This window comes from Taurulus bubalis (genome assembly GCF_910589615.1).
Source record: "Taurulus bubalis genome assembly, chromosome: 12".
In the NCBI taxonomy this organism is placed as follows: domain Eukaryota; kingdom Metazoa; phylum Chordata; class Actinopteri; order Perciformes; family Cottidae; genus Taurulus; species Taurulus bubalis.
In genome coordinates this window covers 12,432,235-12,457,439 of record NC_136600.1, presented here as the reverse complement: position 1 = coordinate 12,457,439, position 25,205 = coordinate 12,432,235, and the positions used below count along the sequence as shown (strand labels likewise).

Here is a 25,205-nt window from a genome sequence, read left to right as displayed (position 1 = left end):
ATTTAATCATCCATCAGTGTAATCATCTTTGAACTATTGCAACTATATCAGTGACCTTTAAAGGGAGGACACTGTGCATTGTATCCACATCTCAATGCTATTCATTGTAGCATCATTGACCGAAAAGCACATCAGTCAATGGAACGTGAAGTGTTCTTTATGATGATCCAACACTCAAAATCCTTTCAGCAAGTGGACTTGTGCAACATCTACACATTACATTTGCAAGTTGTGTGCTCACAGTTTCTGGTGTTACATAAAGACCAGTGTGTTAGCATATGTTGCGCAAAGAGGTTCATATTTGGCATGTATTTTTTGTATTAACTCATGGCATTTTAGCTTCCCCTATAATTTATATTTTGGTATATTGTGTAGATTGTGACTTCTGTTGTCCCACCGTCTAATTCACAAACAGTTTTCTCATGTTTTTTTATCCTAGCTGTCGCTTTTTTTCCCCCTCGATTTTTTTTGTTGCTATTATTTTTTATTGCTATTTCTACCTTTTACTAATTATTTTAACCTTACGTTTATTGTAATTCTGTGTGTAAGGAGGACATAGCTAAATAAGCTTTTCATTGTACGGCGTAACTATTATCTGTGCATATGACAATACAAAAATATCTTGATGGTATGATCAAATGCAAATTAATCAGGCATCACTGGGGGAAGGACTTATGAAACTGATGCAACCATCAACGTGAGCATTGTATATTTCTAGTTTATCTTGATGTTGTTGGTGCAACCGGGTCGGATTCTGCACAGAATCACACCAAATCCTGCAGGTTCACAACCAACTACTTCAGCTCCGGCACTCATGATGCAGAACGGACCATTTTATGTAAAGTATATTATACATATTGATGTATCAATACAAAATCAATAAAGTATCTTAATATGCCATTATGTACTATAAAGCCTACACTATACATAATAATTTGATGATTATATTTTGTATTAATCTGAAAAGTAACTAGTGAATGAAGTTACAGTAAATATAGGTGTACAATATTTCCCTCTCAATAGTGTAGAAGAATAAAGTAGCAGGAAATGGTCAAGTAAAAGTACCTCATAATTATACTTGATTTTACAGTGCTGGAGTATATGTACTTCATTACTTTCCTACGCATCCTGAATCTACAGATCTTCCAATCCGTGCAGCCTGAGCTAACAGTATAAACCAGTCTGTGTTGGTTGGTTGAATATATATATATATATATATATATATATATATATATATATATATATATAGTATTTTTGTTAACAGTTTGAGTACTCTGGATTTTTTTACCAAACTGTACTGTAGATGTTTAAGTGTCACTTTTTTTTTTACTCAAAGTTTCACACTTGTGAAACGTTCATCAAGTTTGAGAACAAAGTTTCAATAGATAATCACAAAAAAACAGTATGTTAATTTGGAGCCAGTTTAAATTATTTCAGCATCTGAAATCTGTACATCGGGGAAAAAATAAAATCACACAATTGTAGCTTGAGCAATATTTAATTTTCATATGAAGTTTAGAGTTTTATGTAATACCACTAGTTTCATTTGTGTCAGTTGTTAAAACACCTTCAAAACGTTATTTAAGATGCAGAAAACTATACTGAAATCCTTACATTTTGTGTATTAATGTTCTCCTAAAATGCATATTTTACATTCAATGTTCAACATGGTATGAATTGGCTCCAACTATAATTATTTGATTTGTCCCAACCTCCAAAAACATCAAAACAGCACTGACTCATGAATCCAATGACTTGTAGCATCAATTAAAAAGAAAAAAGAAAAGAAAAATCAGACTGACTGATGAACATATTCCACATTGCAGAATCCTTCGTCACTTCTGCAGCACGTTAGATTAAGTTTAACAGCTAAGATATAGATCGATTAAGAAATCTATTGACTAGCATACAAGTGAGGTTTGTTTAATAGGCAGAAGAGACACACTTTCCGCAGGTCACAACCTCGTTACTGGTCTGAGTCACAACACTGTACAGGCCAGTCAAACCAGAGCACAACCTCCGTGAAGTCCATGTTCCGACACATAACTCAGAGAGCCGATTTAAGAGAAGGCAAACTTTCCCAACCAGCAATCAGTGGACCAATTCGTTTTCCAGTTTCCAAAGCGTACAAACGCTACTCTTTGGACTTCTTCTTTTTCTTCTTTGGAGGAAGTGTCTCCTTGTTTGTATCGACATACGATTTGTCCTTTTTACACTTCTTCCTTTTCTGCTTGACTGTCGTTTCCTCCTCTGTAACTTCTGCTTCCTCCAATATAACTGCAGCGGTTTTCTTGTGAGATTTTAGCACGCAGTCCTGGACCAGCTCCGATTGGCTGGATTCTGTTCTGTTACTCTCCTCTTCCTCAGCAGGCTCACTGTGGGGTTTGGAGGATTTCCTCTTCTTACTCTTCACTTTTGTGTGTAGCTCAACCGTCTCCTCGTGGCTCCTGTTCTCTGCTGCAGGTGAAGGCGTTCTTTCTTCTGCATTCTGCTCTGCATTGGTTTTTTTCTTTTTAGTTTTCCTCTTTGTTTTATGAGAATGGTCTGCTTCACTGTTTTCTACAAAGATTACATCTTCCTCAGTAGAAACTAGATCAGTTATTTCTTCAATGTCCTCGCAGGCTTTCTTTTTCTTCTTCTTTTTGGGTTTAACACCCGTTTCAGGAGTTACAGACACGTCATCATCACTTAGCTCAATAACGCTCCCAGTGGGTCTCTTCTTTTTAATCTTTTTTCTCTGAGAGTCCCTCACCGTCTCTTCCTGCCTCTCAGCTGAATGTGAGGTCGGTGGAGTTGGTGTAACACAAACCGGAGTAACACTTGCCGGTTGGCTCTTTTTGCCGTACTTAGCCATGAACTCAGCCTCCTGCTGCTCTAGACGGGCTAACTTGGCACTCATTGTCAAGCCATGCCTGGCTCCTCTAGAAAAACACAAAAGAAATTAGATCCATTTCTATTTTAAACTTTACTTATTCAGTATTACAAAATACTTCATGATCAACTTACTTGTGAGCCGTGCGTCCTCCACAAGCCCTAATCAGATCAGCATCAGAGAGCCTGTTGAGCATTAATGAAGAACTTAAACACTGTTAAAACAGAGTTACAACAATAAAATTAAATAGTAATTAAAAGCTGATTGGTTATAAAGAAATGAAAAAGCTGCACAACTTTTGAGAAAAGAAACTTTATAAATCTCAACGATATCTGCGTCAGATGAAGTTCTCACTTTGTGGTGCTGGAGAGGTCCAATTTCTGGTCGTCGTCCTCGTCTGAGCTACTGCTGTCGTCTGAGCTGGAAGGCTTTGGATCTGGCTGCTCCTGACCAGACAGCAGTGTGGTTGACTGAGAGAGATGCATGGAAATAAAAACAGTGACAGTCATTGTCGGGTCAGACCAGAAACATTTGAAAGCCATTAATCTACAGGAATTTGTCTTTCAGCCTGATTTTAGTAGTTTATTTAATCTAGTAAAGGATAAAAGACTGACGATGTTCTACTTTCCTCTTCAACAAATCCTATGAAAAGAACTAAACCAACAATTAACTCATCCAACTAAATATTGCCTATGTATCTTATTCCTCTTTGCCATTTACCTCCTTTCTCAAACATCCATTAATGATTTACCCCATGAGTAAGAAACAAATAAATTACCTTGACAAAGCATCCATAAAGTTTGGCTTTCGCCAGAGCGGCTTTCCGGGGCTTTTTATTGGAGATCATTCCATCCTCATTCTCCACCGTCTTCTTCAACTGGATTCCGTTCTGAATCACACAGAAAACTCTTGACCTTCTTTCAAAGACTAACAGCAGATTTCAAAGCGTTGTTGTTTTGGGGGAAAAAAGGTTTTTAGTTGAAAGTGACTGAAAGGTTAGTTGAAAAGGTAACTTACACCCGCTACACCGAGCGGTGCAGGAGAGAGAGCGACAGGATCATCAGGGACCCAAACCACAAACTGTTCTACCTACTGCCATCGGTCAAATGGTCACGCAGCATCTGCTCCTCTTTGTTTACTTGCATTATTTTCTTTTCATACTCATTTAATTAGTCTTGCTAAAGGGAGCCAGATACCTAAGATTTCCGTTGCCGATGATTGCTTCCCTGTAGTTGTTTTGCATGACAATAAATACCGTAAAGCTTGAACTTTAGTTCAGAGTTTAAGGACCTAAAAATGCCTTTTTTACGCTTCAAAGTTGTTGCTTTGAGCCACAAAGCTGCTTCTAAAAACAGTGTCCCAACAGTGCGCATAAATGCAGCTACATTCACAAGTGGAGGCGGTGAATCCGTGAGTGTTAACTGTTCCCACTCATTAATCAGCTGGTACCCTTTGCAAATGCTTGACTAATACAAGAGCTGAATATAACAAGCGATAGTCATCTCATTATCACAAAAACAGATTACACAGCTCCCTTAAATTAACATTATCAAAAATATCGCTCATTACTTTTTTCATAAAAATGTCCCCCAATCATATTGTGTCGAGTCCCGGAGACTGTGTGTTGTTCAGTTGGGACACGGTAGGTAGGACTTACCTGATCAGATTCCACCTGCAGATTGGAAGAGGCCTTATTAAAGACATGGTCCCACCAGTGGAAGGTGAACTGCTCCCCTTCCTTATGGCCAACCTGGAAGAGAAGAGCAACATGTGAGTCTATGAAACGGAGTTTACACGGCACAACTGATGGATGTGAAGAGAACAAACGCTACATAAAACCAAAAGTCACTCACCCCTCCTTTGTCACATTTCACTTTGATCTTGATAGCTTCTGATATGCCGTTCTCACTTCGCCCCAATCCTTTACCTGAGGAGAGTGGACTGGATGAGAGATCTGCGCCTGCATCTGACACACTGCAGTGGCTGAATAGTTTCACAAAAGACATTAGAGTATCTTACCATGTTCCCAGCCGTGACGCAGGAGCTGTTGCTCTGCAAACTTCAAGCCGTGACTTTTCTCTGGTACAACGTCTGCCATCTGTTTAGAAGGACAGTTTAGAGAATTTGACAAAATTGAATCATTTAAGTTTTAAAATTTCTAATACCAAACACACAACAAGGAAACCAAGTGCAAGTATCTGAAATAAAGCTTCACTGATAAAATAATGACAATAGCTACTGTTAAAGTACACGCTGACATCGGACTGTGTACGGACAGTTGTTTCCAACATTGCAATTTTAATTAGAATCTACCCACATCTACCGTAATAAAATGCAACATCCACATTAATGCAGCAGCAATAATAATAATAATAATCCACAAACATTACACGTAAAAGGAAAACTCTGACAGGAGCATTTTACTGCACAACGACTTTTGATGTTTTACTGATAATACATAGATACGTTTACTTAACTAAGGTTTTGAATGCAGGACTTTAACTTATAGTGGAGTATTTTCACAGTTGTATATTAGTACCTTTACTTGAGTAAAGGATCTCAATACTTCTTCCCACTGGGAGTGAGTAATTAGCTACATACATTTATAACTAGAGTCTAGTTTGAAACATTTTGAGATTAAGTCTCATTTTACTTACAGTATCATACAAAATAAATACTCCTCTGTGTTTTGTCACATTAGCAAGAAGTCAAAGGTTCATTAGAAAAAAAAAGCACTGCTATATTAAGGGCACTCTGCATTCGGAAAAGTATTTCTGGTGGATGAATGGCATTTTAATTTTCTCAGGTTTTTCTGAGTTGATGCTAACATTAAAGTACAACATAAACAGCAAACAGGTGAACGCCTCAACACAACAAGTCACTCACGTGTTATACACAACATAAATGAAGACACGACAACATACCTCTGGACGTCTTGAATCAGTAAAACTGCATCATTACAACTGAACCAAAAACAAAACGTTCATACGCGGCAGCAGTCGCTAGCCATGAGGTTTCAGCAGAGAGCTGACATGACACCGGACATACGTCACTACGGCTCCGCCTTCTTTTCTTCTTCTTTGTATCATATACCAGCAGAGACGCGTTCAGCAGGAGGACAAGAAGCACACTTTGCTCTGTAGAATAAAAGCACAAACATATTTGTAGACCTGCATTACAATTATTAAAATACTGTTTGACACCTATTTACTTGACATAATATCTCCACCTTGAACTGTAATAAAACCCGTGGTGGAAACAGTATTACAAGTCTTGGATTATAATTATTTGTGGATTTATGTGCCACTAATGTTACAGCTGTAAAGGTGAGGCTCATCTCAGCTGCTTTATATACTGCTTGGTGGCTTAATCTATAATAATGTATTATGAGCCATAGTGAATTCACCTTTTTTATTTCAATAATTTCATTTACGAGTAACTAAAGCCATCAAATAAAAGGTGTGGATGTAGTTTTAGGGTTGGAAAAAAAATCAGTATTAATATAACTCATATTTTTTTAATGGCTTCTTCCAGCTGTCGGTTGAGCTAAATTATTTGTATTGAAATATTCAAACCAAATACTTCATGCTTTTCATGTCGATGCATTGCACATAATTGTATACACATTTCCCCCAAATTCTCCCTGACATTTAAAAACATTTTTACCTGAAGAATTTCAAATAAAGTTATGCGAGTTTGAAAAAAGAAACACTCAATTGTATTCTAATGGCTGTCATAGTGTTGGATCAGATAATATCGTAGTAGCCATAAAACACCAGGAGGGCAGTAGATGGCAGCGTTTCACACCAAAATAATATAACATAGTTTTACAATTTTAATCTGAAAAGCCTGCCAGGTGCCAACATGGAATGCTAATTACATTTACAATATGAGTTTCTAAAATGCATTAAATAAGTCATATGCAAAAATGTGTATTTAAATAAGGGGGTGTTTCTGGTTCATGCCTGCATGCAGAAGGAAAACTGATATGACGGTCTTCTCTGACTGAAAACAGGTTCAGACTCTCTGCTTCCCAAAAAATGAGGGGGAAAAGATAATCTAATGATACAATGAATAATATAACAGCCACAGGGGACATTTTTTCTCTTACTTTTAGTTCTTTGAAGTACATTTATATGACTATACTTTCATCCTGAAATACACAAATGAAATAACATCTTCAATGGAGGACTTTTACTTGTCATGGAGTGTAATACTTACTTAAAGCAACTACAAAAACTTTAATTTTGTGCGGATTTTGGTGGGCCATGTGGACGAAAGTGGTCGAAAGTTACATCCTGGATTGATCGCTGTCGTCTTCAAATAACTTTTCTGACCTCACAAAGAACTAAAAGGACATCTGAGATGATGGGTTCCCCTCAGAAGGCTGCTGCACAGCCCCTATTACACCAACAGGAAACAATTTAATTTCCCCCTGTTCTTGGTTTCCGTGCATTGAGGATGTTTGTCCCAGCAGGCCTCCGTCCATGAGTTGTTTATCTGTGTCACCACTCAGCAGGGGACGGACACCGGTCCCGAACAGGCTGGTTATCATGGCTAGCCTACTGTTTGGGAGGAAGCCCTCTAATGGCTGTCTGCAAAGGCTGAGTGACAGAAATCTCAGAGGAGGTTATAATAGACTAGAACATGTGTGTGAGAGAAAGCGTAGACAGAATTAGTATTTGGACCCTCCACGTATACTCTATTTTATGGTATATAGATTCCAATTAAAGTGCATCTTCATGGTACAAGCATACATATGGTATGCAACAGATCTTGGCAACAGTTTGGAGAATATCCTCTTCTGTTTCAACATGACAATGCCCCCATGCTTAAATCCAGATCCATTCAGACCTTTTTGAATTAGGTGTTGAACAAGTAGACTGGCCTGCACAAACCCCATCCAACACCTCGGGGATGAACTGGAGCTCAGACTGTGAGACTAATGTGGCTTTTTAATGTGACTCTTGTGGCTGAATGGCAGCAAATCTCTGCAGCCAGGTTTTGAAAAATTTGGTGTATCGTCTTAGAGGAGTGGAGGCCGTTAAAGCAGCAGATTAAAGTTCAGGTGCATTAAGCTGAATCATGTGTTATTAGTTTCCTGTCAAAGTCAATGAGGAAGAGTAGAAAAGTACCTGCAATTTTTTTGGACCAGCTATTGCAATTTAAATGAAATCTGGTGGAAATGAATGATTCAACATAAATTATCTAACAACATTTTTCATATAGAGCAGGTCTAGACCACATCCTACTGCATCATGCTCATCTTGTTGGGAAGAGCAATACCGCCGTAATATTTGTCTGTTCAATATAAAGCAAACATTTGCCGGACAACCAGCGGAAACTCCAAGAAATAGTCCAGCACGTGACCCCCCCTCTCCCCTAATATAAAGTCTCTCTCTCTCTCTCTCTCTCTCTCTCTCTCTCTCTCTCTCTCTCTCTCTCTCTCCTCCTCCTCCTCCTCCTCCTCCTCCTCCTCCTCCTCAGTCCCCTCGCTGTCACCGTTTTAGTTTTTCCAGTTTCTTTGGCTCCACTTCAGGACCCTCCCCCGTTGGATGCGACTGGTCTCTTTTTCTCTCTTTCTTCTAAATGTTTACGCCGCGTGAAGACTTTTCCAAGTGTATGAGATCCTAAAAACAAACGCTTTTTTTTTTTCATTCTTCTTCTTCTTTATCTCAATTGAGTCGATGGAAGTTGGTTTCTAATTGCGATATTAGATATTATAATCCGGGAGTTCTTGGCCGGCCGGCAAGGTGAGTAAAATACTGTGAATGACTCAAAAACAAAACAGGATTGTCACCGAGGCTTTGGCGGTTTATTTGAGAGCCAAAGATTTGTGTGATAATTAGTTACTGGTTAATAGTCTCGACGATACATTTTAAACTCTGTGCTTGCTTTCGCCTCGACTGTATGGGAATGTGCTGTTATGGAAAATAGTGCAACATAATAGTGCAACATAATAATTAGTACATTTATCTGTGATCCAAGAACTTTTGCCAACAATGATGTACTATTAGTTCTGTGATATTTCCAATGCACTTTTACGAGTAATGTGTTTATATATTGCAGTGCAGCTCTGCTTGAAAGTGAAAGTAGTATACAAAATGTACTTCCAACTATTACTGTGACAGTAAAAGTATTCTTTAAGCAGAATGGCCCCTTTTATACTGTTATATTACAGTATAATATTGTTTTATTATTATTAATCAATATCAATATTGATCAATATTATTAATGTCAATAGCAAATGTTAACTACTTTATATTCGTTACAATGTATCATATCTTTGAAGGCAATATGTGTTGAATGTAAGATCTTAATTTGCAAGGTAAACAGTAACTGCAGCTGTTAAATACATTTTATGGAGTAGAAGTAGAAAGTAGCATAAAAGGAAGATACTCATGTAAAGTAAAACAACATTAAAATGAGTTAAAGTATTTGAGTAAATTTTAGGCCGTTAAAACAGTTGGAAGTTTTGTAGGTTTATGTGGAAAGACACTCTGTCAATAAAATCATCTGTCCTTTTATCAAGTTATATCATTAGTTGGAACACAAATCAATTATAAAAAAATCAATTAAACCGCTTGCGCAAGTGAGCTCCAAGCATTGTGTCAATATTTCATGCACTTGGCTGACAGAGTTTTATGGCATCTCTGGCTCTGCCTCGAAAACAATTGAGAGAGTCCAACTGAGAAAAGCTGTGATCCCCTGGCATGTCACATCTATCGATTCTTTACAGAGGAAGTTGCTGGGAGTAGGTCTGTTGTTTCCTCCTCCTCTTCCTCCGTCGTGTTTGATTTACATTAAGTTGTTAATCCGAGTTCTGGATTCATCTCTCGGTCTGCGTTTCTGGTCCCTGAGGAGCTGTGACTCAGGCCGATGAAACGTGGCGGCGAGGTGGCAGCAGCCCAAACAACTGTGTGACATCCTGTGCGTGACTCAACTTTCATGTCCTGTCAGTGAAGTTAATCAGGTGAAGCAGATGGAGTGCTTTCTTTGTCTCTACAGATGTGATAGACTCCTGTGGGTTGTTGACACATTCATGCATGTGCTTATTCTGTATGTACCAGTGTGTGCGTATGCTGTGTAACGGGCCACTTATAAAAGGGAATATGATTAACTAAATAATCGTATTGTGTCCTCATTTTGACAGTTTCAATTCAGGTAGCAGGGAAAGATCTGAAGTTTGGAAGGTGTTAAATTGATTGGAAGCACTACATTTAATACAAACTACTGCGTATCACCAGGTTGTTCATACTCACTTGTTGACAAATTGAAATACACTTTCACAGTCTTGATCCTCTGCAAGTCTAAAGTCGTAAAATGATGAACTGCTGCACATCGAAACACATGTTTTGGAAACAAGCTCACTGCTTTTCCTCAGCAGAGCTGTGAAATCACCCCGTAAATTCAGCATGTCTGCACTTAAACACTTATCTGTGCATTATGAATGAATGCCTTTTGATTAAGGAGACCCCGGTACCCTTTAAGGTGTAGAAACATCTGTGAAGGAAGGCAAGATATGATTAACTATCAGAGTAAATCTCAGCCACCTGGTTTGGACTCCTGAATTCACATCTGTTCTGGCAACCAAATATCATCTCTCTGACAGCAGACTGAACTTTCCTTTGTCATTCTCCAAGTATTCCTAAAAGTATCATGCCATTATTCTCTATATATATTGGTTTCATTGGATTCTGCCTGTGAGAAGTAACTCAACTGTCCCCCCTTAAACCATCTTTGTTTTTCTCCAGTGTCTTCATATGAGAGCCTCATTAGTGTAAAATAGCATCCCCCCCCTTGAAAATGTGTCTGTCCTCCTCCAGACTGTTTCAGCTATCAGTGGTATAATGGTGACTCATTTCTCTTTTCTTTTGTCTGGTTGGACCACAAACTCTTCTTTTGTCTGACAGCTGGAGATCAGGCTCACTTACTAGGTGTTTGTCCAGGAGAGGACTCGGGCTCAGGTGAGCTATTGGATATGTTTTGTTTGGAGATGACACTGGCCAGAGATACAAAGAGATAGAATAGGAAAAAAGTAGAACTGAGGGAAGAGACATTAGTGTTAATTTGATCCCCCAGTGCCTGGACATTTTGTTAATTTATGGTAACTCCATACATGTTACCCACAGTCCCTGCATGTTGTCTTTTGAAGGCCACAAACTTTCTTGACAAGTTTATACACGATGGCCACACACCATTTGTGTGTTATTTAAGGTAGATCACAGTGTTGTGTTATGCTTTGAAGCATAGACGTTGTGCTATTAAATTACTGGTGTAATTTTAAATGGTAATCTGAAAATTCAATCCACCACTTTGATCCTGACTGGAATATCTCAATACATCTTTTTAATGAATGACTTGTTATACAGACAGTCATTGTTCCCAGAGGATGAATCCTAATGACTTTCACGAATCCAGACATTTCTACGCCATCATGATGTTGACATGTGAGGATTTCAGTGAAATGTGAATGCAATTTGGTAAAAAACATTTAGGTTCCTCTCAGGATGAATTTAAATAATTTTGATGATTACTTAAAGGAGCAGAGAGTAGGATTGAGTGGCATCTAGTGGTGAGGTTGCAGATTGTATCCAACTGAATAGCCCTCTTCTCACCCCTCCCATCCCAAACATGTCAGAGAACTACGCTGGCCCTCAGGTAATGTAAAAACAAAAGCCCTAGAGCAGTGTTTGGTTTGGCTGTTCTTGACTACTGTAGAAACATGCGGTGCAACATGGTGTACTCCGTTAAGAGGACCTGATGTATGTAGACATGAGGCGCTCATTCTAAGCTAACAAAAAGACAATGAGTCTTAGTTTCAGCTGATAATATCCTAATGAAAACAATTATGAATATATTATTCTATTTCTGACATTAAATCCCCCTAAATCCTCAACAATGTTTCTTTAACCTTCCATCAGCTTTCCAGCCTCCGTCACTCGGCCCTCACCGCTTCTCGGGGTCATGGACTTAAAGCTTGCTGCACCAACGGGGCCCCCGGGGTCGTGTTTTAGTACTCCAGGTCAGTCTAGGTCTCCGGAGCGGTCTCAAGACCACTTTTTGAAGGTCTTGGTCTCGTCTCCACACAAAGGGGATTTTATTTCCAGACCAGGCAAGATCACAAATGTGGAGATATCACAAAATTGTCTTAGAATAGATGTATTTGTTAACATCACAACTCTGATTGCTCATAGAAAACAAAGGACAAATCCACAATCTTTTAATTATTTTATCTAGACATTTATCACGGGACACCTATACACAGCAGTATATATGACAATAAAAGAGCTGAATGAAAATACATCTTCATTTGTTTTAATGGGAATGTGGATCTTTCAGATCGATTTGAGGAGTGTCAAGGTCTGATCTTGATCTTTACTCTGTCTCACTCTGGCTTTATCTTGGTCTTGACTTGCCCCTCAAAGTCCTGGTCTTATCTCTGTATTGATACAATCTGGTCTTGGTCATGACTTAAGTCTTAGGACTTAGGTTTAGGTGGTCTTGACTACAACACTGACGAGGGGTCCGTGGCGATGTCGTCAAATCCAGCCCGTCTCGTTAACCATGCTTTATTGGTGTGATCTTTTTGCAGCTTCAGCACCATGTATAACTATTATATTATAATAATGATATGTATGATCCAATTGTTCACATTAGCACAACGTAATTTATCTAGCCTCCTCAGTTTTGCTATCAAAGTGTGCCAGAGTGATGAATTAATCTTTAAATTGTAGCATTCAAAATTCAGGGGGAATATTTGTTTATTTTTTAATCTATATTTTTGTATTTATTTATTATTTATTACTATTATTACTATTATGTTTTATATCGTTCAGTACTGTTATCTGAATGATCTGATATAGGCAGCAAACAAACAAATCAATGAAGTGATATGTTATCATGTTGTCATGCCAGGTGGACAGCAGCAGCCTGTTGTGTCTGATATGAGTCTTGAGTATTGGAGGTAGCTGGGAGCTGCCAGTTGTCTTGTGGCACGTACCACTCACTGTCTGAGAGCATCTTTCTTCTTCTTGCTCTTGTTTTTTGGCTTTTGGTTGCTACAATGTCATTGGTGTAGTGTCTCTTCATTCTCATGTCGGTGGTACTAGGTGGCACTCTTTTTCCTTATGCTGCGCGTTGATTTCTTTCTCTGTGACACTGACTTTTATTTATGTGTAAAATGTTACAAGTAACTGGAAATTCTGTTTATTCACCCCACACACTTTATACATCAGCTTTGAAAGTTAATAAGATGGAACAAATAAAGACCATTGTCTACTCCCCAAGCTTTTACTTTTGATGCTAAAATAGCTGCGATGAAAAAGACAAAGAGCACAGGGATTTCAAAAGAAGGTGACATGGGTTGAATATTCCTACCACAGGCTTATATAAGCCTTTCAACCCCATGTGTTCTGCAGCCGTGGAAGTAATTTGGAGCAGATTCGACTGCAGCCCTCCGGCTCGGGGGAACATGTACAGTTTCATTGGGCTCTGGCTCAAATAACCAATCATAAAAAAGCAGAGGTCGGGGGGTTTGGGGCTGGAACAGAAGGAGGAGCCAACAGCGGCTTGATGAAGTGACCACAGACTACTTGTACTGTGGTGAGGGTCTTTCCTGAAGTTGCTTATGTTGGTGTTTGGAGTGGTGGGTGGAGCAGCAGTGGAGACATTGTTCATTAAGATTTCAGGGGCTTTCATTGGTGTCTATGTCTCGCTGTGGTGTCTATGCAGGACTTCACCAAGTGAAACCTGAGATGTAGAATTAGAGAAAATGCAGCACCAAAATCGAGGCTCAGGGGGCTTCTCGCTTTTTGTTTTCATATCTGTGATGAAAATGGGGTTATGCTTGTTTTTATTTGTTTTTAATACTTTCCAAAGCAAAAGTGGTTGTGCAACTGCAGCCCTGAATGAGATTTATGAAATATCATGAGTTTAGCATACAAGATGTGAGTTCTGCATGTGGAAAACAAATGGCCTTTGTGTCATGCTTGGCACCAGGCGGACATGAACTGCGAGAACGCTTGATGTTTTTCTTGAGCTCATACCCAAATCCACTCCACCAGCTGCGTTAAGCTATGACTCTCGCAGTCGTCCATCTTGCATTTTATGAGAGGACTTATTTTCTTCTTCTATTTTTTTTTCTTCCATTTTCTAGGCCACTTCTGAAAGACAAACCTAGGATCAGGAAAGGCAGGATGACAGATTTTCCCTATCCTCCTTTGGAAAAAGAAAAGATTATTTGTAAAAAATGAAGGTCTGCTGTTGGAAAAAAAGGGAAAGGCTGGATCACTCTGATGGCATCGTCCAAGGACTTTTTCTTTTATGCTGATTTAATTCCCAACTCTCTTCTGTTGACATGTCAGAGGAAGATAATGTTGAGATGCAGACCTGGATGTACATGCAAGATGTTTCCTATCAGCTTCCTATTGTTTGTCCCAGTTTTCATTCCCCTGGTGCTGCCCGGTGCAAAGATGATTGAACACAGAAGAGAGAGCTTGGACTGTAAGAAACTCAGCTGAAGAGATGGATTAATTAGTTGGAGACACATGAACCAGGGAGTAGTAGTCAATTAAAGAGTAATGAGGAAAGCATGTTATCTTCAAAGACAATAAAAGGCTGGCAAGATACTCCATCGTAACTTGTTTTTGCAATGTGTTAACAACAAAATTGCTGACTTGCTTCTTAACTGGTAAATGGTTTGAAATAATCTGCAGTACTTTTTGAAAATCCAAGAGAATCCTCACTGCAATAAAAAAAAATCCATGATTCTCAGAAGACCTGCTGTGTTGCCCGCTGCTTCCAGTTTGCCTTTGGGCATCCAGAAAAGAAAGAAAGGTGTTAACAATTCACTTGGTTTCCTTGAGTTGGAACATCATTCCCAAACAAGTTGACAGGCTTCTTCCTCCATCCATCCTCTGTGCTGGCCCTCCCACAACATTGCCCAGGATGTCCTGTGTGGTGGCTTGTATCTGGCTCTTGTCCCCTCTTTGCCCCTTGTCTTCCTGTTGTGTTGGACAGACCTGCAGGTGTCGTACCAAAAAGCCCCTTGAGGCTAACGTGTTGCACAATGCAGATGGCAGGGGTTTTTACCTTCACCCTTTTTTTAGCGCCTAGTCTCATCTTTCTTTAGCCACGAGGCCTTCCAACAAAGTGAATTATTGGCACCACTTGTGGGGTTTGAAACAGTTTCAGTCTAGTGACAGTGCTGGGAAAAGCATGGAGGATAAGACTAAGTAAAGGAACATCTCTGAGGGTTCACCTTCAGGGTAGCACACGTGGCGGAGGGCTTTCAGTGAAGAGGAATATGGCTTTAACTTCCAGATGCTTGCAGGATGAAGCCAATCTGGAGAGAGGGAGGGAGAAAGAGCTTTCTGGGCTACAAAAAAAGGCTCTAAAATGATCACTTAATAAGTTGCAGGTTTCCACCTTATCCTCCAGAAAGGCAGCACACCATGTGCCTGAGCTTGGCCTGTAAATCAATGGGGTTTAACTTTTAGGAATTTACTGGCCCAGACTGGACTTCCTGGAAATAGAGATAGAGAAGGAAAGCCAATAGAGATAATAACTGATAACTATTCTAGTGAACACTGCCTTGATGGTACTCTGCTGCTGCCTGTGTTCATGTTTTGCCGAGCTTTTCCTGGTTATCTGTGCCTCAGTTACTGTAGACGCTTGACCCCATGAGAGTAATTGAAAATGCACATCTGTGTCCCAGTGTGAAGCGCACTCCTCTTGCATAAGGGCTGTACCACCCTACAGGCAGACATACATGTTCCATGAAGAAGACATGGGACCATAAATCAATACTTGACACAAGTGGCAGTAGAACAATCAACAACAACCTCTGAAAAATAGGGCCACACGGTTCCCAGCTTGCTGCATTGTAGCAGCTGCAAGAGGAAAAAAAAAAGAAGCTGCCATCCAGTCACATTAGAAGTGTTGTCTTAATCGAAACCAGATGTGGCATGGATAAAGTCTGTTACTGTAAATTGCTCTCTCTGTCTCTCGCTCTCTTTCATACAACCGTGACTCAAAAACTCACATTAAAGCTGTTGCATGGGAACGTTATCCGCAATATGAAATATGTCTCTCTAAAACAATGTGTCTCCATAAAGGACGATGCTTACTGGATGTTATTCAGACGCTGCAGACATTCAGAGGGATCAACATAATCTTGTCAGTTGCCATAGACCCCAGAGGAAACCCATATTTTACAAAACATATATCAACAAAACATTGAGCGTTTTTATACAGTAGTCCTTGTTCTAAGCGCAGCATCAATTATTTAAAATACGTTTATAACTGGGTTTTGTGGAAACATTCAGCTTCTGTGCTTGTGGATTTTTTTTTCCCAAAGCAGATGGGGTTTGATTTCACACCTCTCCAGCAGAGTTTGGGCAGCAACACCTCCACCACGAGGGTCAAAACCACAAGAGTAAGCAATCCGCACGGTCTCGAGCCAAAAACAAAGGTCGTCATGGAAAGAAAAGAGAGCAGTGGGCCTGTGTGTGTGTGTGTGTGTGTGTGTGTGTGTGTGTGTGTGTGTGTGTGTGTGTGTGTGTGTGTGTTGAGGTACATGGAACAGGCAAGGTCTGTGTGTGCACATCTGTGTTTATGTCAATGTTCGATTCAGATTCAGAGTTTTGCGATGACTTGGCAGTTTGGGCTGCCTGCAGTAGTTCAGCGTTTCCCTTTAGTGGCTGCAGTCTGGTCGCCTGTTTCCCCTCGTAAGAAATTACAAGTCAAACAAGCGATCGGAGAAGTGCCCTCAGGTTATGGACCAGCATATGAGGGAGAGGCTGTAAAGTTTGGCAAAGCTGTGGAATAGATGACGTTTTTTCTGTTTTCTACACTTTGAAGTACATCCAGATGTGCACAATGCATTAGTGAAACCCTAGAGCCATTAATAAGCCGTAATTGAGTCTTTGCACCAATGACAATGTTTAATATGACATATATATATGTAATGGTCATGTGACTAAAGTATTCTCTGGTTCTCAGATTTGAAGGATGAGACTGGTGTTGTTATATGTTTTTACTTTTTTGTCAACAACTATGAAAAACTAAAACAAACATATTGTGTTAGTGACTCAAATAAAGGCAAATGTCCAATTTTTTGGGACTACTTTCAGCCGCTGATGTGCGAAACGCTAGTGAGTATTTACTGCAGCAGGACGGTGCCTGTTGGATTGACTCTAAATAAACGACAGGGCCAGTGTTCATCATCAATAAGAAACATGTCACACAGAGCAACAGTGAAGCTCAAGGATGTGTTTCACTCATGTTACAAGCTGCAACTGTGTCAAGTTCAAAACAAGATCCAAGTAGAATTCCTGTTGGTTTCTGGATCAATTTGAGACCATAACCACAATTACTTGAGTCAATTTGACCTATTCGTACTGAGGAAAACAAGACGGAAAATCAGCAGTCAGTTACAGTTGCAGAATGAACCGTTTCCATTCATTAAAAACTAATGATTTTGTTTCTTCAGCATCAACAAATATGTTGATCTAGCTGCCCATACAACCTCACTGCATACAGAGGATTCTACAGGGTTGACACATAGATGAAATACTTTATACTTGAAATAATTCAAAGTCTAATACAAAGATTAATACATGTCCAAGAGAAAGGACCAAACCAAGACTGCAGATCTTACACCCAATTCCATATTTATTTGCTTAATATAATGACTGATTGTCTTCACAAAGAGTTATTTTGCTTGGAGACATGATGTGATTGTTGCAGGAGTTCAGTGGCGATTGTTTCTGTTTTCTTAAGCTCCTCTGAAGATCTCAAAGGCTCTTGACCTCTTGGCCTGCTATGTATATGTTGAAGGAACTGTGTGTACTAATAAATATGGATGAATAAGTGTTGGCCTTTGCATAGTTTCATCATGGGAAGATTAAACACAGTGACTACATCTCCTCATGATTCTTTTTTTTATAACAGCGTTTCCCACAATCTTTTGACCCCAGAAGGACGGAGGACAATTTTTATTTTTTTTACGGCGATGTTAAGCAAAGAGAAAGACAATATTATTGAAGAAATGTGCTTGTCGTGGTGGGAAAATGAGCATGACAATGATGCTCTGGTGTGTAAAAAGATAAGGACCAAATAATTAAAAAGACAGATATAGGCTCAGGAAAATGTTGCGGTGGATGCTGCAACTCTTGACGAGTTTATATATATATATATATATATATATATGTATATATATATATATATATATATATATATATATATATATATATATATATATATATATATATATACATATATATATATATATATATGTGTGTGTGTGTTTCATACAAACTGTTAAAGGAATCAGATTCATTTTTCAGGTCTGTTAGTGTACTGTAATGAAGTATAGATGCTTTACCTAGCAGTGTGGAGATAAAGATACATCTCTAACAAGAGCAAACAATTAGTTCATCATTTTATTTGCAAAGATTAAAAATACATTCATAATGTCCAGATTAGCAAATCATAACATACAAGATGAAATATAAATTTAAAATATTGTTTCTTCAATCATCACTCAATCGCTTTTTGACAAATCTTCTGTAAGTTAAATGTGGTTTAGATTGAGGTTAGTTCTGCAGTGATTTGTCAATTAGTCAATTGTTAGAAAATTAAAGTGCAACTTTTTGATAACTTAATTAATTTTCAAGCCAAAACTTTAAAATATCTGATATCTGCAAGAAGTGTCTGGTTTTCTTGGTCTTACATTATTCAAAATTATGTTTTAATGTTTCGGACTGCTTGTCAATGAAAACAAGAACGCCACTGTGCACTCTTGGATATTGGGATTTTTCACAGTTTAGTTATGTTTCACAGGCCAAACAATTAACTGATTAATCAAGAGAATTAACGTCAGATGAATTCATGATGACAATAATCATTAGTTGCAGCCTAAATTGTTTTGTAAATGATCCAAACCACTAATTATTATGTGAGACTGGTGAGTTTAATTCAATTAATAATTGTACTGACAAAAATATTTGATGACGTAACCTTGGGCTCCAGGATTTTGTGATTTTCAAAGATTTTGTGATTTTCACTGTTTTCTCAAGATTAAATGACCAAAGAAGAAAAATAATTACATGAATTGCCATTTCATTGATCATGGCAATACTCACTATAAAAGGGACCCTTGTTCAACCACCATATGAAAACAACTACCAGCAGAGTATTTGTTTTCAATACCGTTACTATGAACTCATTTTGACATGAGGAAGTAATAAAACAACATCACATCATATTTTAGCCAAATTACAAGAATCATGGCCTCATCGTAAAGTCATAAAATGACATTAAAAACGTACGAGAATAACTTGACCCACACAAACATCCATAGACAGAGAACAGACAGCTTCCTGAATGGCAGCGGAGAACGAGTTTGACAGTGAAGCACAGGAAGAGATGAGGAGGAAGTGAGCGTCTGAATCAACAACTCGTCGTGATACATGTTTAAACAATGGCACGAAGGACATTCCAACTGATCAATGGAGCGTCACAGCCATTAGAAATATCCTGCTTGTGGAGACCTCTTCAAATTTTTACAACGTGATTCAGCCAAGTTTGACATTCTTGTGCTGTTAAATCTTCAATGTGTCTTTCATTCAAGGATGCATGCAGCTCATTACGACTTGGCCTGCTCCTTTAGCCACGTTAGCAGAGTGGCTCTGGGGACGCAGATGTCTGAAAGTCTGCTGTGGCTCGGACTGAAATGTCTAAACATTTGGTACAGACGTTCATGGTGCTCGGAGGATGGATGTCAATGACTTTGATGATCCAGGTCACATTTCTGAGCGATTCAGTGAATAATCTCTGCGAGGTAGATTGGCACCTTTTCCTCAAACGTTCATGGTTCCCAGACGATGTAGCTGGCTGATGTTGGTGAGCCACTGACTTTTCCCCTCGTGCCACCATGAGGTTTACATTTGAGGTTTGAGGCTTGTCTCAACATCTATTATATGGGTTGTCATAAATTCAGTACAAGCATTGATTTCACTTTGGTGATTCACCTCATCTGACATGTTTTAATTTGTCCAATTCTTTGATTTATGATAAAATAACAGCAAAACTACTATAATTTGTTCTTCTAAAAAAATAAATACGTAATGAGTTCAATAAGTACTTCGGTGTTTCTTTTAAGGGGCAACCATCTGTGTACCTAAATTCACACTAACTGAAATGTCTTCATTTTTGTATCACTTTGAAACACATGCTTTTGTCATTAAAGGTACTGGGAGGAATCTGCTACACTTGAACTTAGTAAGACCAGTAAATAGGCAAAAAAATGACAGCAAAAATGCAAATTTCTTGTTGTTGTAGGTCTGAATTTCCCCCTTTTAGATTCTGGTTTTCATGGTTTGTCTAACCATCACAAATGCCTTGGTGTCAAAACATAAATTTCTCACTAGTTTCATCCCGTCACTTTGTGATAAAGCCGCATGGATCTCACAAAACAACCAACATAAGTCGATGTGAATTTGGAAACACTAGTGTTTCTTACCAGCTGCAGCCTTCTAATGTTGTGGACTGAGAGGTTTTTCGCATGTGTTCTTACTGTGAGAATTTACAATGCAAAGCTATGTTTTCTGGTCACGGTTTGTGGAATAAGGCTGTGTTTTTTACAAGGAGTCTATGTGTCTCTACACCAGTATGATCCACAGAGCATTAAAGCACATATAATTACAGCTCTGTATGGTCAGATCCCTCTGAAACCTCAGCCAGGGCTTCCATTTTGGGTTTTCCACCATTTCACTCTCTGAAGTTTGGATAAAACACTTGTTGTGAAGAGACAAGACATGAAGGTGTGCGCGTCTCTGTTTTTGTTTATTCTGCTCCATAAGAGGTGAACCGGTGTATTTATTTGCAGCTTCTCAGTGCTTAAGTTTGTTTTTGCGGACCCTCTGCTTTCTCTGACCATTGAAGCCACAGTCATCCTGCCTGTGGTTTTGGTCTGCAGTGTGGAGGACCAGGCAGCAGTTTGCACTGTGGGTCTGTGGAGGAGAGCGCACGGGCCTCGAACGTGTCGGAGTGATGCAACAGGGAGAGCAAAGGCCTCCAGTTGGCAAGAAGCCCAGCTCCCAACCTTTTTTTTTAGCGTAAACCACATCAGATCACACACATCTGCGCAAAGCAAACATTTGACGAACGAAGAAAACAAGGATTATTTAATAGATTTTTCATCAACGTCCCTAAAGACTGCGGTTACAACAGATTTAATTTCATTCCCTGTAGTGATACTATTGAATCATGGGACTATTTGGTCATAGGGATCAATGCATAACATTGTTTTGAGCATTTAAGGCAGGGTTGGCAATTTTTAGAAATGAAACACAAGAACATGGTTATTTTTAGACAATAATAGTCTCCTAGCAGTCTCTGAGAGGAAAGCCCCACCCTGACCACCTCCTTACGTGGACTGTGTGGGACTCATTTGAAACGTATTTGTGAAACGTCAAATTCAAACGTAATCCACGACAATTCCCTCAAAACATAATCCACAAATCATTTCTGTTGTACGGGAACGTAATTTTTAGGAGAAGGGCTGAAAGAATACCTGTACTATTGCGCAACATCCAAGTCACACCTAACAGAGTAAATTGTAACGTTACATACACACACAAATATTTGATGAATTCAACAGTTATTTATGACGTTACAGTATGTGTTTATTCCTACTCAAGGGCAAGAAAAAATAAATTCATTACTTTTACGGCCTTATTAAAAAAAATGAATGCATGTTTTCAGAGACTCAATACAAAGTCTGCTCAACTCATGTTGATGTCCTCATGCGCTCCATAACATGGCGTTACCATGGTGACCTTATCACTCCAACCGCTGATATCCACGGTCTCTGTTCTCCATCAGCGTGCAGACAGATACTGTCACATGAGCTCCAGTACCTTCTGACCTCACTCATAAAGGCTCTCTCCAACATAAACACACACTCACACACGGAGCTCTAGCTTATCGTACGACTTGCTGCGACAGGAAAAGGTGTGCGCAACGCAGATTGCATCCTCTCGGTTCCCGCCGTCTTAAAGCGACTTCTGCTTTCACGTTCACGTAGTCAAAGTTCATTTTTAAGTTACAGTATACATTTTATATATTTATTGCATGTCTTTATTTTTGCTTGTATTGGTCGCTGCAAGGCGATATGAAGGGGCAATAAAGAGAACATTAAAGACAGCTAACTGACCTCAGATCTGCTGCCTGATGAATCTCTCATTGGTTCCCCCTGGAACTTAAACTTGAATAATTGTAACATGGGGACCAGGAAGGGGGAGACACACACTGCATCCTGTTTTTCTCGGTTAAATAAAGGATCCCAGACCACAATGATTGAGATTGCCAAATGAAAGCTGGCCGGACGCTGACTTAGAGATGACATAGAGTTGACTTGAGGTGATTTTGTTAGTTTTTCCATTGCAGCTCCCCTAATTAACAGACCTTAAAAATTACTCAAACCCAAGGACAGATTGGCAGGCAGCACAGGGCATCTGTGGTTGTATTTAAGAGCTTGTTGGTAAGAAGTCTTTTGTTGCGGATGATCCAAATGATTTATTCCCATAATATTACTGGAAACAAAGCTGTGGGGCAGATCGGCTGACATAATTGTAAGATTCAGTTGCAGGATAAGGGGTCAAATTAAGACGATTAAACAGTTTGAAAACGGAGACACGAAAAATAGACTTTGCAAAGGTGTGCAGTCAGTTCAAAAGTTCACACTTCTTTTGCTTCAGTCTTGCAGATATCAAACACAGCAAAGCTCACTCAGCGAAATTCAGAATTCCAAGATCTGTGCAAGGCCTCCCCCTCCTCTCTACTTCGCTAGATCATCCTTTTGTCACACAACTCCCCCGAGAACCGTCAGCTGCATTTGAGCTGCCAAGAGTTTTCCACTGAAAAGCTTTTTTCCAGTGTGGGGGTTCAGCTCTTGTGGCAGAATACCACCTTTTACCGTATATGATGTCTTACTGTAAACAGAGGGAAACGTGTTGGTGTAGGCGTTGAGCATTTACTCTGGATTGAAGCTTGATAATGTGGCCAAATTCATGAATGTCGTGAAATATCTTTGTGTGTTTTTTGAAGTTTTATGTGTTCTCACATTACTTTTTTTTTTTTTTGGGTGTGGCATGTAATTGTTTCTCACAGTCTCCTGTGTGTTGTTATGGGTTTCTGCCCTCCCCTCTTCAAAACCATCCACCCACCCACCCAACATGAGGCATGGCAGAGACTTGGGAGCGTGTGCCAGCCGTCCTGCTAAAATGAGAATGCAGATGCAAAGGATTATGGGTTTTATATTCAGTTTACAGTAACTCTGGTTTAATGTGAGGGTGGGATGGGGAGGAGGGGACTGTGGTTGGTGTGTCACATGGAGGACTGTGGCTAATATGTTTCTGTTTCTGCCCTCGAGCAGTTTTATAGATTTGTTTTTCTTAGAGCTAAACTGTAAAATTGCGAGACAAACCTTTGTCTCTCTCCCCTGTGAAGGGTATTTTTTCGATACCAGTGATGATAACAATCAGAGGGTGATCATTTAAATCTCTTTAAGGCTACGATACACACTGTACTTTTAAGTGTAATTGTGCACAACAACACTTGAATCATGTGCAGTGTGACCATCTGATTTTTGCTCTTTCTTTCTTTGTCTACAATGGGCGATTTAGCCAATTTATAATGCAAACGATTGTGCAGACTACATTGTTTTCCAATCTAGTTTTCATGTCAAGGACTCCTTAAAGGACCGGCAGTCGGCCACAGACTCCTGTTTGCTACGATTGTGTCTCAGGGAGTTCAATTAGGTTTTACCTACAGAGCTCACTTTGGGTGGGCAAGGCACTTGGGAGAAAGGCTGATACAAGAGCAATGATTCTTCATTGCTGCTCTCTCATTGTTTTAATGGTATTTTAATGGAGTTTAACCACTCCTTATCCCTCCCTTTGGGAACCACCGGTCGATTAGATCCCTCCTTCAGATGAATGCTGATGGCTTGGGTGGACTACTTTTATTTTGAAACTGTCTTCCACAGCGGTGACTGATTACCTCATTAAAACTCAGTAATCTAAAGGGATTACAACAAATGTAAATGGGATTTGGATTACTATCATTTACCTAGAAATGTGTCACTTTTATTTAGTACTGCCATGATGACAGTTTCGGAAAATGATATCATGTTTAAAATATGTGTTTATAAAGAACACCTGGCTTCATTGAAATGCCCTTCAAAGTTTCTTTATTTTTATTTTTTTGTAATATTACCAGAAGTAATCCTTTAATGTTTTTCAGAACATGTATAATTGAATACATCTTATTTTACATTCCACAACAATATGTTTTCTATTATAATACTCTCAATGAAAAGTACACTTTCTGCACCAACCTTGCATGCATCATTGTCAAGTTGGTCTGTTTTATCCTTATTATTAACTTTTTAAACTCTAATTAGAGTGTCTTATTACCAAGATAACACAAAAAAAATGCATTATCTGCACGTTGATTCACACTTCTAAGCCACACAAGAATACACCTGCAGGATCGTGGGTCACAACCTACAGTGTTTCACTATGCTGCCCTTCTTTTGTAGCCTTGTTGACTTTGGTTGTGGTTTAAAATAGCACACAGAATAAAGGCATTAGAAGCAAATATGTTATGCCATTGATTCTGGAAGAACATGCTGGAGTCTGCAATGCCAAGAAAAGAAAAAAGCTTTGAAAACAAAAGAGAAAAAAAATCTGGAAGATGAGAGACGTGCTCTGTAGTTTCTGTGTCGGACATCAGAGCACCTCGACATGAAAATGAACTTGAATTTGGCAGCGCTCTCTCTCTTTCTCTCTTCCCCCCTCAGCCAATATGTAATTTCTTTCTTTTTTCTTTTTTTTATCCCTCATTGCATACACTTCCAGTGGGTGACTAATATTTTCTTTCGCAAATTAGCACTGCAACTGCATAGAAATAAATAGACAGAAATCTGAGGTTAGAAGGAAAGGAAACAGGAAAGCAGTTTGATCAGTGCCACCAGAAATGGAAACTGTTTTAGTTTTAGTACTATTAAAGAAGATTAAAAAAAGAAGACAATTAAAATGTTCAGTAAATGTGCAGTTTAGCTTTTTGTTTTTGTTTTTGTTTTTGTTTTTTTAGTCCACCACTCTTATGACATGACATAGATTGCCATGATATTTTGTACAGATATTTGTGGCCCCAAGAGGATGAATGCAATTGATTTTGGGGATCCACTGTTTTTATTTATAGACACTGGCGAGCAGATTTCTTTAGAACAAGTCTAGCTGTTTCTCCTTGTTTCCAGCTA

The 25,205-nt window shown here is 39.1% G+C and overlaps 1 protein-coding gene across 1 annotated transcript; it reads right to left on the bottom strand.

The window, feature by feature from the left end:
- Positions 1-1,488: 1,488 nt before the first annotated feature.
- gpatch4 (G patch domain containing 4) lies at positions 1,489-5,905 on the bottom strand. Its single transcript, XM_079227724.1, has 8 exons — positions 5,797-5,905; positions 4,892-4,970; positions 4,726-4,799; positions 4,530-4,622; positions 3,651-3,761; positions 3,227-3,342; positions 3,007-3,057; positions 1,489-2,921 (listed from the first exon to the last, which is right to left on the bottom strand). Exons 2-8 carry the CDS (start codon positions 4,968-4,970, stop codon positions 2,135-2,137), a joined length of 1,311 nt encoding a protein of 436 aa, XP_079083850.1. The 5' UTR covers positions 5,797-5,905; the 3' UTR covers positions 1,489-2,134.
- Between the last annotated feature and the right edge of the window lie 19,300 nt (positions 5,906-25,205).